The sequence below is a fragment of the Platalea leucorodia genome, assembly GCF_965183815.1.
Source record: "Platalea leucorodia genome assembly, chromosome: 4".
Taxonomy (NCBI): domain Eukaryota; kingdom Metazoa; phylum Chordata; class Aves; order Pelecaniformes; family Threskiornithidae; genus Platalea; species Platalea leucorodia.
The window spans coordinates 24,239,435-24,257,800 of record NC_138826.1 but is presented as its reverse complement, the minus strand read 5'-3'; the positions used below and the strand labels follow the sequence as shown (position 1 = coordinate 24,257,800).

Genomic DNA, 18,366 nt, shown 5'->3' with positions numbered 1-18,366 from the left:
AGTGGACAGGGAACACAGAACCACCCCATCTTTCCTGGTGAGCACAGGACGCGAGAGGCCTTGGAAGAAGCTGTATAATGGATGCAGCCTCCACACAGGCAACCAATGCCTATTCTAGTCCCTACTGAGAGAGAGGGATGCATCAGGCAATGGACCAGTTCAGCTACCAGTACCCAAGGTCCCTTCCCCTCTGCACACACACACACACACACCACCTGCAAGGCACGCAATGGCCTGGCAGCTTTGACAGGCAGGAAGACAGGCTACACGTTACCTGCAGGTAGGCCTGCTGGCACCTCTGCACCAGCTGGTGGAAGGCTGGGGTACGCAGGTGGTTGTGCACATGAGCAGGGTTGAGCCTCTGTAGAGCTTCCATGATGATCTCCTGGAGCACAAAAGGGCTCAGCACCCCCTTGGCTGCACCAACACAAAACTGATGCACGTAGTTTACACCTGCACAGGAAGGAGAAGTCAGAACAGCAGTGTTAAAGTAAGAGAAACACAAGAAATCAGGTACTTCCCAGCAAGAACCTGGATTTGGAGCACCTTCTTCTCAGTGTAATGTATCCTCCAGCAGGCTTGGGGGAGACACTCTAGCAAACTCATGGGGACAAGAAATCATTCTGATATATCCATCAGGTCTGAGTAGAGACCAGGAACCACCTCAGTCACTGATATTCCCAGTTTACCTGTCTTTAAAAGGGATATGAAAGAAAACTGATGTGCAAGGTAACTACAGAAGCAAGGATACACTGCACATCCTCGCATTGCTTCTTGCCTCCCCATCTAGGAAGCACCTAGATGCTCCAGCACTCAGGCCTTAGGAAGCCTGGAAAGAGAGTCAAGCTTCCCCACTGCTGCCTACAGTAGAGCTCCCCCAGCAGCAGCAGGAGAAACCGTGCCACTAGACAGGCTGTTTGTAGAGGAGGTTTTGGGTTTGGTTTTTTTTGTTTGTTTGTTTGTTTTTTTAAGTTCTTACTGCTGATGAAAGAATTAAAAAAATGAACTGACAAAAAAGATCCAAGAGCAAAGTGGAAGTAAAAACCAAAACAAAAAACCCCAAACAAGTGGTGGTTTGAGCACCTATCGCTATAAAAGGTCTTCACAGAAGGTGTAAATATACATAAGAAAGAAGAATACCTACAAGATAGTGGAAAGGGAAAAGAAAAAGTTGTTGTTATAGAATGGAAGAGATACAAGTTCTGAGCCCTGTCCAACCCCATGCACTTCATCCAGTGCCTCAAAATTCAACAGCATGCCTACAGAACCCAGAAATGGGACAACTGCCTGGATGAAAGAGCAGCAGGGATCTTCTGAAACATTCTCAGAAATGGGATCAGATATCAGGCTCACCCAATCTTTGAAGTTTTACTCTTTGGAGAGCTTTTTCCCACCATGGTCCAAATCCCAGCAAGTGGATTTCTGCTGAAGTACTGCTCTGAGCCTTACCTAACTTCGCAGCTAACCCAAGGAGCCATTTTACATCCTCCGTGTAGGGTGGGCTGCGGGAGAAGTTGTTGGGATGGTCGTTGTGAGCTCTTCGGCCAAGCATCTCCAGAGCCAGCATCCCTGTGAGAAAGGGGCAGCCAGAGTCAAGCAGCACTTCTGCCCAGTAAGACTTAGTCTAGCACTTCACTCACTGCAACACAACCTGATTGGCCTGCCCTTCATCAGCAGAAAATTCCCTAGCTGCAAAGAGTCCAGAGAGAAACAAAAGGCCCATCTTGGAGCCTGTCACCACAGGAAGTATCTGCAAGAACATCTGGATCTGCTGCTCCAGGCTGGGAAATCTGCACAGCCATCACACCTCACTAGAGCTGCAAAGAGACACTCTACTAGCACCAACAACAGGGTCAAGCAGACAGCCCCAAAGGCTGCACTACAAGAGGTGTCCTGAAAGCAATGCATTTGCTCCAAATTTTGTAGCAGAGAAGCTACCCACATCAACTTACTCAGCTGCAAGACAACAGGCCAACACTGAGCTGCAGTATTGCCAATCTGCAAGAATTTCACTTCTTCCACTACAGTTCTTCACGCAAATCCTCCCATTTAAAAAGTTTTAAAATACCAACAGGCACTATGTCTTGATCTTCCAGACCCTCTTCCCCCACCCCCTTCTCTGTTATTCAGGCTATTAAATGCCTTTCATGGCTTACCACTTACCACAATGATGTTTCCAATGACATCTGCACCCCTTTCTGGTTAACAAGTACTTTCTTCTCTAGCTTTCAACAAAAAATACCCTCAAGCAACCTCCAGATACCCTTCCTTCTATTTTCTTGCTCTTTCTCTTTGCCCTGGGTTGGCTTTGCTTATCTTAGAGGCTCCCTTCTCCCTCCCCAGGTATCCACTGGGTCGGACCATGACTATGTACAAGTAGCTTACTGCAATCTAAGCTCAATCACAAACCCCAAGACTGATAACCTTGTACCAATGGCAGTTCAGGCAGAGACTCTACTTCCTCATAACGAGTGTGACTGGGAAAAGAATGCTAATTACATACCTACTCCCCACAAAATATAAGTTCCCTCCATGTCAGCCTTCAACAATCTAGCTGGAGAGGCACAGGGCACATCCCTCTGTGCCTCTGAAGACTCAGCTGGTATTATTAAACTAGAGGTGTGCCTGCACCATCCATGAGCAGCAGGAGCTGAACTCCATTTTTTCACAGTCACAACTTACACAGCCACATCCTCAGAGCCCTATCCAGGCTTCTTTGCATGCACCTGCTGAAAGGCAAGACTCTTCCGTGCTCTAACCCACTCAGCCTTCTCTTCTACTCTGACAGGTCTCAATAGCAACTGTTCAATCCTCTATTGCTTTGTCTCCATTTTTAGCCTCCACATATGATCATGAACTGCCTTTCCCCATGTAGGTAAGATGCCATCACCCCCAACAGGTGCAGTAGCATATTGCCAAATGACAGTGAAAACCTGCAGCCCTGCCCTGAATCCCTTTTGAGGGGGCTGTAGAAACCCACTTGGCCGTCCTTACCAACTCGGTATGCGGAGTGGAGGTAGTGCAGACCCTGGGGGCTCACAGGCTGACTGTGCTGCTCATCCTCGGCAGGAAAACCCCCTGTAACAAGGGAGTTGGGCTGTGAGGACAGAGTTGTCAAGGAAGCCCCCTGAATCGCTGGGAACGTTGATCCTGCATGGACACTTCCTACTGAAGAGAGCAAAACAGCAGCATTAGGACCCACCACCAGCCTAAAAGAAGGTTTACTTGGGCCATCATCTCCCTCACCTGACCGCCCCCTGCCAATGTAGTGTTCTGTTCCCCTAAACAGAACAATACAGCAACCAAAAACCACAGACTTATAACTGAAATACAGTAGGCTAGGAATACCTCTACTTTGTTTGCAAGCAGGGCCTGAAGGGGGTCAGTTACATGGTTGTCCATCTCTTTTGCAGTATACCACAAACATGCACATTATCCATGTTTTACACATAAATACATGTGTTGACTCAAAGGTCTTTGCTATTATTAAATTACATGCCTGGTTCTGATTTCTTGTTCAAGGAAACAAGCATGTGCATGTCTACACCTGATGAGAAACTGCTGAGGAAAGCCATTGAGCAGGAACAGTATTACGTCACTCAAAGATCCAAGTCCAACATTGTGAGGTTCCTCCACTTCTGCTGCAAGACAGCTATGACTCCATCCAGCTACAATGCAGGAAGAGTGTTACTGGAGGCTAGCCTCCAATCCACCCTCAGAAAGAACAGCCATTGGATATACTGGCAGCACGTACCAACAGTAAAAACAGCAAGGAAACTTGAGAAGCTCTATCACCTTCAGACACTTAACTAGTATGGGCAAAATCAACAGAAATCACAGGAAAACCCATTACATTGGACCACCTAAACTTGTACAGACAGCAGTTAACACTGAGCCAGTAAGCTCTACTCTGACGAGGGACTCAAGCTTATCCAACTTCCCTCTCGACAAAGGTACGGAGAGGAAAAAGCAAGGTTTGCCTGAGAATTCCAGAGCAGAGATGCCATTAGGTGTGTGCACATTCTTACCCTTATTTCACAGCTGCTCTGTGGTGCTACTACACCAGCTTGGGCAATGCTCCAAGTTCCGATTTCTCCTCTTCCCCTGCCACCTCCAGCGTTTTTTTTTTTTTTAAATGTTTACTAGTGAATAGTTGAATACCTGAGAACAATGTGCCTCCCAGGAAAGATCTGCCTGACCTCCTCAACCAAGCAGACACACAGTGCCAAACAACCCACAAAATGGGGCAAAATCCATGCTGCATTTGAAGTCTGGCCAAGGAGAATAACCCATAAGAATGAGCTGAACTGTTGCCAGAGCTCAAGCATCATCATGTGACTATGTACTCCAGGAACAGTATTTTAAGAACTGAAAACAGAAGTTTATCCAAGCTATAAACAATGGCAAGTGGAAAAGGTGGAGTTGTTTTTTCCTTTCATTATTTTAAGTGCTCTAGGATGAGCTAGCAGTTCTGGAAGATTCATAACTCTTTGGAGGAGTACAGAAATGGTTTCTCACAATTAAGAGTCACAGCATCAGCCCAGGACTAAGGCTGTCAGCAAAGGATGCTCTTCAGATCCTGAGGCCTTCAGGACTATTCTAATTGCTTTTGTGGTGGCTTTTTGGCATCAAAATGCAAGATAAAAATAACTGAGAAGATTGTCCTGATAATCTGGATATGAAAGAGGCCAACACACCCCTTAAGTGTTTTCCCATGTACCAGTCTTCCAGCACCTGGTGAGTTGCGAAGCACTGACAAGCAAATGTACAAATAGGCAAACATTACAGCCTCTCTGGTGAGGGGATAACAGAGCCTGGGTCAACCATGACCCACTGGTGCAAAAACCCATGGCAATGAGAGCACATCCACAATTCAGTCAACATCTGCTGTTCCAGTGCTGCACACTACTTGATGGGTCTTCACCACCACTCTAGCCCCAACACAACATGTGAGCAATTGTTCAGATTGCCACTGACATGGTCCTGCCAAAACATTTGTCCTCTCTACAGAAGTTCCACATTTTGGGTACTGGCTGCCTCCAATCCCTTCGTGTAGGAAAGACATCTACTAGTGCTACTGTAGCAGAAGTCTGCCTGCTGCCCACTTCCTGCACTCTCTATTCATCTGACCCAAAGGAACCACAAGAGCCTGCTCAAGATCATCTATGCTCACCTTGCCCTAAGAAGACGGGGAATAAAGCTCTAATAAATTAGAAGTCAGAAAGGCCAGGAGGGCTCCAAACACACTTCAGTCTGAGGGGCCAAAATAATCTCATACTGGAAATTTAGCTAAATAGAAATTAAAGCTCCACTAGCTGAATCAGACCCCATTATGAATCCTAGTACCCCCGAGCATGTGCATCTTTAGGCTGGGGTAGATTTCGTCAGATCTTTTCAGTGCAAGAACCCTGGTTCCACCTGTGGTCAATGAGGGGCAGGACTTGACTGGGGTACAGCTAGGAGGCACAGTAAATAAACCTATACTATGCACAGCCCAGGGCTGTAACACTTACTCGCTACATTGGAAGACAGTGACAGCCCTGTCTCACTGTGATAGGGATGCACCGCAATCTGCGTCATGGATGGGACTGGCACACCAGGGAATGACACTGCTGTAGCTGCCAATGATGGTGTTGTTACCGAATAAGGGTACTGCGCTCCAATGAATGCTGGATGGACACCCTAAAATAGAAAATAAGTAACAGTTATGTCTACTTCTTCTGGCCATTTAGAAGTAGTCCAAAACATGATGTCCCCACACAAACCCCAGAGCATTCGAAGTCCAATCTGGCAGGGAGGAGGAAGCACAGGAAGAATCAGCACAGAAACTATGTTGCACCACATGACCATTACATCTTCTTGCTCCTCCTCCTTTTAAATCTAATCAGTTTGCAGAAAACCACTCCAAAAAACTTTCAAAAATATACGGAGGTTAAAATAACCTTTGTTTGGTTTTCCCTCTGTAGTCTCTATTTAGCCTGCAAGCTCTCAAGACGACAAGCTTTCTGTCCAGTGCCTTCTGAGAAACTATAGAGCAATAAAAATTAAGAACTACTCATGTATTATATTTTACATTCTCTTGAGACTTTACATGCATCCACAGAAGGCTCCTTACAATCCAAAAGCTGAGCTGGGGAGCCAAAGTAAGTATCACAAGTCGGCAAGTAAGTGAGAGCAGAAGCTTGTTCTCAAGCCATGGCAAGTCTGAGCCCTATGCTCTCCTCAGTCAGACATACTCCCTCTGGAAGTAGTCACACTAAGTCACCGTAAATGAACAAGGCAGAGGCAAAACTCACCTGCGGGTATGCTGAGCCAGGCACCGGGAAGACAGCTGGGCGCGGCATGTGCTGGATAGTGTGTCCAATATACTGGGGATTACAGGGGATGTGAGTCTGAAGGGTGGTGTAAGGGTGGAGGCCCTGCGTGTGTGTATGTGCCATTGCCGGCCCTGCCATTGTATGCTGCTGGTACATGGTCGACCCCACAGAGATCACCGGCATGACCGTTGCTGCCGCGGTTACCGCAGCTGCCACTGTTACAGTGGTCGGCTCAGAGGTCACCCGGTTGTCTGTCAGCCCACGCGCTGCTTCAGAGGCAGCCCGTGCACCACTGGCACTGCAGCCAGTGGCACCTTCTCGCTGGGCTGGGGTCCCACCAACAGTCTGTTCATAAAGCCAGTACCACTGGTGAGCTACTTCAAAGAGGACTTCTGGGTACACACCACCTCCTTTGGCTGCCTCTTCTACTGCCATACAGGCCTTTTCCAGCATCAGACTGTCCTGGGGGCAGTGAAAGAAAAGCAGAAGTGAATGCAAAACCGGAAGCACAAGAAGGCAAAACTACAACAGGAGAAAAGCGTAAGGCACTCTAAAATGACTAACACTATGGGGAGCAGACAGACCACAACTATGCAGCAGAAAAAACAGACTTATTCGTGAAACATAAGAAATCCACAGAACTGAGATTAAGCCTGTCCAGTGGCAGAGGAGCCAATCCCACAACAGCACATCCTTGATGCTGGAAACCAGCTTGCGCTAGCTAGCCCCGATGGGATGCTCACCTGTTCCTTACACTGCACCAGAGCCCTCTGGATCTCATTTGGGTTCAGGGCATGAGCATGGGGCAGGCAGCTGAGTGCCAGTTCAGCAGCCGCCCGCACCATGTTGGAGTCTCTGGCCCGCGAAGCTCTGTCTGCCAATGATGCCACCTCTGGCGGAGTCAGATGTCCGTCCCAACACTCCACCAAGATGTTCAAGGCTGCACTACCAATCTCCATGGCCTGCCCTAAGAGTAAAAGAGAAGACTCTCACACCACTGTATGCCCAGCACAGTTCCAGTCAGCTTTCCCTCAACAGGAGGTGCACTCCTCCCTTCTTTCAGGAGCAGCAACAGAGCCCAGTTGCTCCCCTTAGGCTCTAAGTCAAATTTAGGCTCTTCCTCCCAAAACAGAGGACAGGCAAGAGCCCTCAATAAGCAAGCAGTGACTGAGGGTACCAATATCAAAGTTAAGCTAAAGATGCATTTGAGGCAGTGAGAGGAACTTGCTAAGCTGATTTTAGTACCCACAAACCACAGCCTGGACTGTCACTCTATTTCCATCGTGTCAGGAAAACATGACTTTTCAAGGGTGTGTTTTTCAGGCTCTAGAAGGCATGTGGCAAGAGAGCAGGTAGTAGGTCTGGGTGCAAACAGAAGAAGGAAGAAAGTGAAATCCTGAACACAGCCAAAGAGCATGTTCAAACTTGACAAACATCTGTCTCTTCAGGAGACCCCTGAAGGAGAAGTTAAGACCAGTCTCTGTGTCACAAGTGGTCTATGGCTCTGAGGACTGAAGGATGTTGCAGTATAAACAAGAAGAAACAGGTCACAAGAACTTTCCAGGCCAAAACAAGCACCACCATGTAAATCACTGGTGCTCGGCTTGTACTGCCAGCTGTGCCAGCCGCCTTACATGGATACCACAGCACATCGGCATCACCATTTTTGGGCATAAGCTCGCCTCCCTCCCTTCCTTCCTGACCAAAAACAAGCTTCCCAATAAAGTTTTGCTGTAACCTGTGATCCAAGAGACATGGGAGGAGTAAGTTCGAGAGAGCCAGTTGGGAGACACAAAGTTGTGCAGCCCTAGTGCATACAGCCCAATCTCGAAGGCGCAGAGGTGAAGGTTGCGGTGTGGTCCCTGGTGCCCACCACTGGAAGAAGGGTGGGTGAAGATGGAGGTACTGCTGTTTCCACCTGCTTTGATAAGGACTGTCTTGGCCAATTCAAAGTAGAAGTGAGCAGCTGCTTCTGAAGGCTGGTTTGGGACATGAGGAGCATGACTCTCCAGCCGCCTGCCTTTATACCTAGAGGAAAAAGATAGAGGAACCTTTCAGACAGCAACAAGTACCCCAAGTTCACTAGCTGGGGTGCAGAGTTCCTGTCTTTAGGGTCCAGAGGAAACAAAGCAAACACTCCCAAGGAAGTACTTCCTGATGCACACTTGCTAGTTCCCTGACATCAGGCCGAGAGAGGTTGCCTCAGTGCACTGGTATTATTCATTACCTGCCAACTTCCACAGTCTTTGCACGGGCTCCCCCACTGGCTCTCCTACTGCCACTGGAAGAGGAAGACCCCAGCGAATCACTTGAAGAACTGCTGATGCTGTCACTGTCTTGTCCTCTGCCCCAGGATGTTGTTGCCCATCCCCCACGTAGAGGACGCCGACTGAGCGTTGGAGAACTGTCAGAGGTGGTTTCAGGAGCACTGCTGTCAATACTAGCCATGCCTACAACACCAGAACCAACACAGTAATGTCACCAGGGCTGGCAAATGTAATGTGGGTAGGTAAACTCCTACCCACATCACCTACAGTCCCAACTACGATCAGTTATGTCAGTGACAGTCAGCCTTACAGTTGACAGGCATTCAACTTTGCAAATCAAGAGAGATTAAATTAGTCAGTTGGGCCACAGATATCAGTGTCATTTTGGAATTCTTGGATTAAAAAGCAGAAGAGTCCAAGAACAACGTAACATTATTTCCCCCTTCACACCATCCCAGCCCCTCACTCCATCTGCCAAGCTTTGTGGCAGAATATAACAAGAAGCATCAAATACACATACAAAGTCAAGTTCCACAGATTGTATGAGTATGAAGAAAACCTTTCTGGTATGTGCCGCACAATTTACACAAAGGTTCTTCACATCCTCAGCCTCTAAATTATACCCTTCCCAAGAGAAATGTAGAGAGGCAGCAGCTCCTCTGAATTCGTTTCTGGATCTAGGAGCACAGTGCTCCGCTCCCAGAGTCCAGCAATTGTTCAGCTCCAGATATCTAATCCATCACCCAGAACATATCAGGTGTGAAAAAGGTATGGTAACCTGCAGGGGGCAGGAAATCTATGGAGCAAAACCTACCTCTCCATGCCAAACACCTCAGAGACAATCAACAGGAAAGGCTGACAAGTGGAATGAAAGGGCAAGGGAATTGCCAAAACCCCAGCAGGCTGCCTAGCACAGAACTAGATGCTGTATGAACTCATCAGTTCCTACCTGTGTGTTTCTTCTTTTGCCTGACAGGTGAGCCCCAGCATCTCCCATTGTATCCACCTCGGTTTCCAAGGGCCAGACGACTGGGGACCTTTCCCTCTTGTTTCAAGACAGTGGACTCCACAGTTGGCTCACAGGGGGACCTCTGAGAGTTCTCTACATAAACAGGACAGGGACAAGGTAAACATTATGATTTGTTTCTGTATCTCTAAAACCAGATGTGGCCATTTAAGAGATATAAAGATCAAAAGATGCAGGACTTTTATAAAATGAGTGGTATTTATGAGCAGGATTATCTCAATTTTCTTTCACTATTAAGCATATCATCCAATACCAGGCAAAAAACATTTAATCTTAACTCAAGATCTTGAAAATTTTCTGCAACTACAGAAAAATTTTAGAATAAAAATTCTCCAGCAACCCCAACCTTATTGCAGTCATCCTCAGCTAGTACTGATCTCTTTGGTAAGTGTTAAGAGAACATCTGCTTTCCACCAAATGCTGCTGTATGTGATGTTTGCCACCAAAGTGGAGGCATAGCTTGAAGAAAACCACATTTATCTCCACTGCCCTTCAGCAATCTTAGTTATTTATCCTGCATGAAGGTACCTGATTCAGTGTGTAACTTTTTCAAATACTGCACCTCTGTGATACAAATCTAAAAGATGAAGTCACAGTAGTTTTATGTTAACTGGTCATACAACTGGCTCAATATAGGAAAACCTGAAAATTAGCTTGAATTTCTATGCAACAACAATGTGTACCAAAATGGACCCAGCCAAACACGTAACAGCGGAATGACATTCTAGTAACCACCAAGCAGCCAGATGGTAATATAGATCATTCTGACTACTTCCCAAGACAGACAAAAATGTACAGTGACAGTTTTGCACTGATAACAGAAGCGTTTCAGCACAGCCCTTACACAGCACCTCTTACCCTGTGCACTCTTCTCCACGAAGTTCTCAGGACTGCTCTGGACTGCAGTGCTTACAGCAGCTTGCTGAGTGACAGAAGTCCCTGGCAGCTGCTGGATCGCTGCAGTGGACTGGGCAGCGTGTTTGGAAGGAGATTTTTGATTTGCTACTGTAGGCTTGCTGGATGAGTAGAAGGAACTCAGAGTCTGTGGTTTGTGAGTTTGACTCTCTCTGTCTAGAAGTTTGTCTAAAATCTTTAACAGCAATGGAAAAAAAAAAAAAAAAAAAAAAGAAGACGCATTACAGTAAGACATAAGAGGGAAAGTAACAAACCAGCTTCCTGGTGGGCAATAAATTCCATTTGGTTGGAAAAAAAAGAAAAAGTTTATTCTCTAGAAAGTAGACATCGTCTTCCTGCACTGAAGATCAGCAATGCACAGTTGAGAGCCATGTGGCCTGCATTACTGAAGAAGCAAAGACTCATTTGTACTCAGTAATATCCCCATTTTCACTTCAAAAAGCCACTTGCTTTACTTGGAAAGCACCCAAAACTCACAATACGGGAGTAATTCTGGTACACCAAGGACAGAATGGAGGACTCTATATTTAGTTCTGCCAGTCCTTAGATGTTCTTGTTCAAGTCACCAAAATTCTTTGCTCACCATCCAAAAAATCCTGTCATGCCATTACTGAGAAACTGGTAAAGCCTTTTGAGACTTTCAGACACTAGAGAAACTGCCTTCTACCAGCCTACAATAACACTTTCTTATCCTCACTTATTACATAATTGGGGAACAATGCATGACCACATTTTATGGGTTTGTCCGTTTCTGCTGTTTATTTTCCACACGAAATGAACACCACAAGTGTGACAGAGCATTTATTTTCCACACGAAATGAACACCACAAGTGTGACAGAGCATTTGCATATGACTGGTATCACAGTGTCCCTGCTATTCCCTGCAGAAAAGTATACCAAAAGTGCTTCTCCTTTAGGAGACGGAAAGACAGTAATAATATTCTTGCTGGGTAGGAGTGTTTCTGAATATAAAAGATTAATAAAACCCTTCCTAAAGCTTCAGCAGTTTTTGATCCTTATTCCTCCTTTGGGGTGGAGGGGGCAGAGTTTTACTATCTCTCTGGCATGGGAAATTAAGGTACAGGTGGACTAAACTAGTATATCAAAGAGGTGAGAGATGAAGAAACAAAGGCTTTGCTAGATATACTGTCCTGCAAGGCAACATCCCTGCAGCAAACCAGAATCAATCCCTAGACGATACACACGGTGCACACTGAAAACCCCTCGGACAAAGGACTTGTTTTACCAGGTAAGCAAAAGCATTAAAAGCAGTGAGAACGCATCTCCCGACTGGACCTTAAGAAACTCATGGAAACAGTGCCTCTTCCAGGGCAATGCACACTGCGCAATCAGATTTTACATCAGTGGAAGAATATAAACACTATGACATAGCTTGTAAATCATCAGTAGATGACAAAACAACTTATGCTCACTGGCAAAACTATCAAATCCATCAACACCCAAACATGGTTTGCTCTGCATCTGCCTTTCCCCTTTCAAAAGGAAACTCACCTTCTTCAGCTTAGACTGATCATCCTTGTAAGTAATCATCAGGGCTAGTGCCAGATCCCCTTTCTCCCTTCGGGTGCCTTCACACAACAGAGGATGTTCTGCTTCACTGACAGTTGTTTTCATGCCTGCAGGCCAGAAAAGAGGGAATGAAGAGACAAGTGAGCCCATGGGACTACACCACATCCTGAGCACTATCTATACCTCAGACTATTTTATTCAACTCCCTGTCACAGGCAAAACATTATTTCCCCCCCCCCCCCCCCCCCCCCCGATCTTTCTGTTAACTTCAGAAATAAGTCATGAATAAACAGGAGTGGCTGCCCGTCCCCAGAATACTAAGCTTGTACAACTGTCAGAAGAACCAGATCCTAATATGCCAAGGGAAAAAGAGTCCAGGCAAGCCCACAACTCCATCTTGAAACAAACTTTTCCAGTTTCTGCATATGCTACAAGCCAGCATTCCCACACCATAAAGAACTCATCTTCCTCCTTTCAGAGATGAGGCAAGAGAGGACAGGCCTTGTTTAATCAATTCTATTCCTTTTTGCATGCTGCTTTAAAACAGGCATACAGCATTGTCTACATAATATATATAATCACTGCTTTGTTGCTGAAGCTGATAAATGATGCAAGAATCCAGTATTATGCTAAGATCCTGAATTATACAATAATGCTTGAGAGCACTTCTGCTAGTCTTTCGCTATCATTGTCTAACCTCTTCTGAAATTATTGCCTTTTGTTCTCTGAAACTGTCCATCTCCATTAAAGCCCAGGCAATACATCTTCTGCGACAAAAGAGCAAGAAGAAAGCTAAAATTCATGTTACTACTTTAACATTCAGTTCCTGTCCCATATCCCCCTTCCATTTTTCACAGCTTTGCAAAGGCACCTCAACCCTGGCATGCAGAATCCTTCTGCATCTGGTTCTCATAAACCATGCAAACACTTTGGTTTCTGCACCAAACTGGAATGAACTACTAACTCTCACCATCCCCAATGAGGCAGGATGCAGAACACGGACAAAGACAGACTTTTCTTTTACAAAGATTCTTACCGAGAGCAGCAACAGCTGCCTCAAAACCAAGCTCTTCATCTCCAGGCATTTCATTATTCCAATTACGGCTTGGTGGTCTAGAGCCTGTAGGAGAAACCACTGAAAGAAGACAAGAGAATTAGTGCTCACTTTTGAAAACTAAGACCTCAAGGCAAAAGCCATTTCTGAGAGCTTTCTGAATTTGCAGAGCTTCCTGCGGTCCCATTCCTAGCCTTGTACCAGTTCAAGACCACAGCACTATCTTGGTTTTTTTTTTTCCCCTTTCTCTCTCTAAAATTGGAAGGCTCCAAAACCAGGCAGGTATATTGCCAAATCAGTCTTCTAATCCCTGGTTGTTGTGTTCATTTTTAAATACTAGATATATATTAGCTTTCTCTGAATATAACCAGCGTAAGATTAGAAAAGTCAGTCATTTATAACTATTTTACAAACACACATGGAGTGCTGAAATGTGGCAAGTTTCCAGTTGGTTTCAAATGTAAGCAGAAGGACAGGTAATTCCATTGGGGCACAAAGACTCTACAGCAACATGGAGATGAAGAGAAGCAAGTGTGTGTGAAGAATCAGGATTAGGTTGTTCTCATACTGAAGGCAGTTTCTCTTTGAAAACCCCTCAAGACCTGGCATCTCGGAACATCCCCTTCACACACTCAAGCCAATGCAGAGAGTACCTGGAGTGCACAGGACATCAAATATAAAGCTCGCCAGCATCAGAGGCAGGACAGGACGATAATCACATAACGTCCCTTCTCGCAGTTCTTCAGCTCTTCCTCGAATAGTGTTCATCTCATTAGTGCCCAAGGGAATCTTCTTCAAGAGGGCTGCAATCTCAGACTCCTGATATGCCAGCTTCACCTGGTAGTACCCACAAGGAAACAGAAGAAGCTGTCATCAGCACAGGCCCTGTGGGCAGTGGACCATACATATGTTAAGGTACAGCAATAGCTTTTATTGGATCATTGAATTATAGCAACTCTTAGCATCCTATCCACCTTTACCATTCTCTCCACACTGAACAAATCTAACACAAGTCTAGCCTCATATTTATACACAATTTTTTTTACTCAAATTATCACTCTGGAGCTGCATACAGAAAAAAAACACATCAGCTTTCATAGGAATATCAGGAGAAGCGTCGCACTGGGTAAGTCAGTGGAAAAGGTGATTACTCTTAATTGTAGGAAAAAAGGATGCTGTGTTAAGTAACATACCCATTCGAGACAACCGGGACTGACCAGCAGAAGAATGGGCACGGGGTGGCAGCCCGCATGCCACCAGGATGAAGACCGTAACATTTCACTACTCTGCGGCGTTCCTGCATTCTCTCCATTCTTAACATGTGAAAGTGATTGTTTTCTTTTAGGTAGCAAGTGACTGCCAATCTCACAATCTTCTAATCAGACCGTAAGAAGTACAGATAATCAGTGTAACAAGCGTAGTTGGTGGATACCTAGCAACAATACACACCTCCAGGGACTGCACAACCCTGCAGTGAAAAGCAAGGCAGCTGCAAATCACACAGACAAGGTCTTAATTGGACACTTGTTTTTTCTAAACAGGAAGCCTAATAGTAATCAAGCAGTGTCCAAAACAATATGCCTGCACAGTGCACATGTTCACTTGCCAACGAATGAGATATCAGCAAGAGCAACAATTTTCAAACATGTAACAATTGCACCAATTCACCCTAAGGAATACGTTTCAAACCATTTCACCAATGCAAATATGGACAATTCCACTTACAAACGGCTTTATTTTCCCCAGATTAGCCAAGCAAACTGGAAACATGTTTAAGATAATTAGTAAGCTGTTCTAATCGAAATAATATATTCATAAGAGACTTTGTACTCATTTAAGTATTTTCAAGCCTGTAGTTTCATGTGAAATCAAAGGCCTGTTGGCACATGAGGTCTGAGCTTCCTATTAATGAAGGTAACGCCAGATGAAGTGATACTTCTAATAATTTTTCTAGCAGCTCAACACGTGCTAATGGGATGTGCACACAATCCATTTAGTCCCACTGCAATCAATTTTAAGGAAACATATAAAAGCATAACCAAACTTCAGGAGTTGAAATGGGAACGACATCAGCAAAAGCATTCAAGTAGCACAATGTTGTTTATGGCTACTGCCTTTTTAAGATGTTTCATACCTCCAGAGCCTTTGTAGAGGCAGGTGGTCTCTGCAGCTCCAGAGCAAACATTCCTATTCGGAAGGCCAGGTTGTGGTACTCCAGCCGCTCACTCAACACAGTCAGCAGGAAAGCAGCTTTAGACAAGGTGTTGGTTGCCATCCACGTCTGCTTGGTGGTTGATACCTTGTTCTTTTTGCCCTGTTTGAGGAGGAATTTGTCACAGGACACTTTCCTAAACATCCTAAATGATTCTATGCTTGTCCTCCCACCCTTTGCAATCATCAGTAGAGAGGAGAAAGAATAAAACACGTTCAAATTGTATTCCCTTTGCTGAGGAATCACAAATCCCAGTGGTTACTGACAAACATCATTCCTTCCCCTATCTCACCCCAGCACAACACAGTGGAAGAGCTGGCCTGGTGATAAGACATATGTCCACTATTGGACTGATGCGGTGCAGGCAGATGTTGCATGCCTGTCCCTTCCAATAGAACCCTTCCCTACAGCAAACACTGCTCAGTGCCACTAAAAGTGGCACTAAATCACTAAATCACTAAAGTGATTTTCCGGAAGTTTATGCTTATTTCTTTCCTCTCCAACCCTCTCTATCCCGAACCAGCAAAACTTCTAACATTTCCAGTGGTGCACATGAAGAAATAGGAAACTAAGAGTTTGGAGAGAACCACAAGAAACAGGCAGGTCACCTGCACAGAGCTGCACAAAAATAAAGACTTCTTAATGGCTGCTGTATAATCTCATAGCACACAATAGCAGATATCTCTTAAGTAAAACATCCTTTGAAGCTGATGTTAAATAGGGTGTTTTGTTCAATGAGATTTGAAGTAGATTCCTAAAGGAGCTGCAGCTTTTAACAGACAAACCAAGCTTCTCTCTGAAGCATAAGGAAAAGCGAAGAAGGTTTTAACTTGAGTTTCTGAAGACTCCAAGTCCTGCTGAATGGCCTCTTATTTTCTTTCTCCCTTTTATTCACCCACACACGCACAGTGATCAGGCACATTAATGACATCCAGAGAAGTTCAACCCATCAGTGAAGGGCCCTGAATCACAGCAAATGAGAAATGCCTGCAAATGCTGTTGTATCCATCCCATGTATTCTTTTTAACTTACCCTCTACTCCCAAAACTAGACAAGCTCTCTCTCTACCTTAGTTGGTGGCTGCTCCACTTTGAGATCTGGAGGGTTGGCCAGTAGGTCCCTGGCGAGCTCTACAGTTAAGCGGCATGCTTCATTACTGTATCCATGTGCATACAGGGCCTCTGCACAGGCAAACAGGATCTGCAAGAAAGAACAGATGGTCATATTCAAACCACACTCCCCCAGGCTGGAGCTAGCCTGCTCAAACCACTTGTCTCAAAGACTCTGCAAATGCAATTCACAATTAACTTCTGCAGCAGGTGTTCTCAGAGTCCTCCTTGCCTGGACCTTCACCACCATCCCTATAAGCACTCCGCTAAAAAGCCTCTTCTTCCATGATTAAGTCCCATCCTCTCTCCAAGTGCTATAACAGACAAATGTGACACAGTCTATTTAGATTGCCTCTGGCCTTCCAGAGAATTTCTGCTTACATGGTTGGATTTAAATTTTTCCTGCTGGGCATGTCTCCGTCTTATTTATTTTTAATCTCAGCTCAATTTTGCCATTTCCAAGAGTGAGACTAGGAGAAAAGCACACATAGTTTTGCCTACATTTGTAAAACCTGGAGTGTGAGATGGGACCAGCTAAAACTGGGACACACTTGAAGTTAGCACAGAAATAGAGAGTCATGTTTGTGGGAAACAGACATGTGTGATACCACTGCATTAAGACTGTAGATACCTTACGATACAATGGGTTATGATGACATTGCAGTTAAGCACTTGATTTACAACATACTAGGTTAAGTATGACAGTTAGGAGGGTTGCGAGACCGTGATGTATACAATACATAAAACTACAAAACAGTGTTTTGAACTAGATTCAGCTCACCTCCATCCGGTTCTCCTGCTCCAGAGGCTTTATACCAGCAAATATATCCTGCTCCTCTTCATTTCCCCCTTCAGCTTTGTCATCATCTTCCTTGGCTACCTCTTGTGGATTCAGATAGTATACCTGGTAATCATCTTCCTCTTCTCCATCATCCCCTCCTCCTGCTGCACCATTCTCTCCCACTTCTTCTGGCTTCAGGCTCACACCACCACTGTTCTCATCTGCAGAAGGCAGGTCGTCATCACCACTACCCATTTCCCCCACAGGATCCTTGGGAGATTTCTTGGCCATGGAACTGCTCCTGACACTGGGCTCAGGTCCCTCAGAGAAGTACACCCCACCATCCTCCTCAAATGTGTCCCTGTAGCTCCTGCTCAGTGGGCTTTCAGTGAAACTAAATGTGTTGCTGGCTTCTGCCCCCAGAGCCAAGCTGCTGTCATCCAGGCTCATCTCTGCCAAGTCCGGCTCCAGAGAGCTGTCTTCACTGCTCATGCGGCGTTTCCCACTATGTTTACTGGTCAAGCCTTTGCTCACTGGCAACTTTGCTTTGCCCACTGCAGTCTTATACACAGCTTTATCACCTTCTGCTGAAAGTCGTCTCAGAACCCTCTGTGGCGTTTCAGAGACAACTTTCCGCTTTCCAGTAAGTTCCTTCGGACGAACTGCTGGCTCCTGGGGTGAGGGACGCAGCCTGTCCCCAGGCTGCAGACATGGTCCTCCAGGGTCCTGTCCATGGGTTCTACCAGCCTCACAGGCAGTTTCTGCACACTGCAACCGGCAGCTCCTCTGCTGAATGGCCTTTACCCAACAGAATGAGTTCTTCTTGTCACTGCTGCTATATGTGATCCCAGGAATGGGATAAGCTTCCTCCCAGTTAAAGTAACAGGCTTCCACAGCTGGCTTGAAACCCTGGAAGAGCTTCTCCAGTGATTTCTTGTGCTGACCCCTCTTAACATTATCTATGACTTTCAGCTGCCACTGTCTGAGCTGTGAGCAAAGGTCCCTGCGCCTAAAAGAAGAAGTAAGAGGACAGGTTAGAAAGCAGACACAAAACACACCTGTGACAAACTACCTCTTAACCCACAGAACACCTCCTCCTTTGGGTCAGAAAAATCTTCTGCTGAATTAAGTACAGACAGCATTAGTAAGAAGAC

The 18,366-nt window shown here is 45.6% G+C and overlaps 1 protein-coding gene across 9 annotated transcripts in view; it reads right to left on the bottom strand.

The window, feature by feature from the left end:
* The window catches only part of ZSWIM8 (zinc finger SWIM-type containing 8), a 68,997-nt gene that overhangs the window by 8,468 nt on the left and 42,163 nt on the right, over nucleotides 1–18,366 (bottom strand). For 6 of the 9 annotated variants that reach the window (XR_014227821.1, XM_082308145.1, XM_082308146.1 and 3 more), the window contains exons 10-25: nucleotides 17,213–18,221; nucleotides 16,391–16,522; nucleotides 15,245–15,424; nucleotides 13,764–13,947; nucleotides 13,093–13,191; nucleotides 12,039–12,163; nucleotides 10,470–10,701; nucleotides 9,534–9,686; nucleotides 8,545–8,767; nucleotides 8,056–8,345; nucleotides 7,061–7,284; nucleotides 6,297–6,779; nucleotides 5,514–5,682; nucleotides 2,995–3,168; nucleotides 1,450–1,569; nucleotides 275–453 (exon numbers count right to left, since the gene is read on the bottom strand). Coding sequence is in view for 8 of the 9 variants with exons in the window: in XM_082308145.1 (XP_082164271.1) it covers nucleotides 275–453; nucleotides 1,450–1,569; nucleotides 2,995–3,168; nucleotides 5,514–5,682; nucleotides 6,297–6,779; nucleotides 7,061–7,284; nucleotides 8,056–8,345; nucleotides 8,545–8,767; nucleotides 9,534–9,686; nucleotides 10,470–10,701; nucleotides 12,039–12,163; nucleotides 13,093–13,191; nucleotides 13,764–13,947; nucleotides 15,245–15,424; nucleotides 16,391–16,522; nucleotides 17,213–18,221 (3,976 nt within the window). In the remaining variant the exon portion in view is untranslated. The remainder of the gene's footprint in view (nucleotides 1–274; nucleotides 454–1,449; nucleotides 1,570–2,994; nucleotides 3,169–5,513; nucleotides 5,683–6,296; nucleotides 6,780–7,060; nucleotides 7,285–8,055; nucleotides 8,346–8,544; nucleotides 8,768–9,533; nucleotides 9,687–10,469; nucleotides 10,702–12,038; nucleotides 12,164–13,092; nucleotides 13,192–13,763; nucleotides 13,948–15,244; nucleotides 15,425–16,390; nucleotides 16,523–17,212; nucleotides 18,222–18,366) is intronic. The other 3 variants (XM_082308144.1, XM_082308148.1, XM_082308150.1) reach the window with 3 other exon arrangements.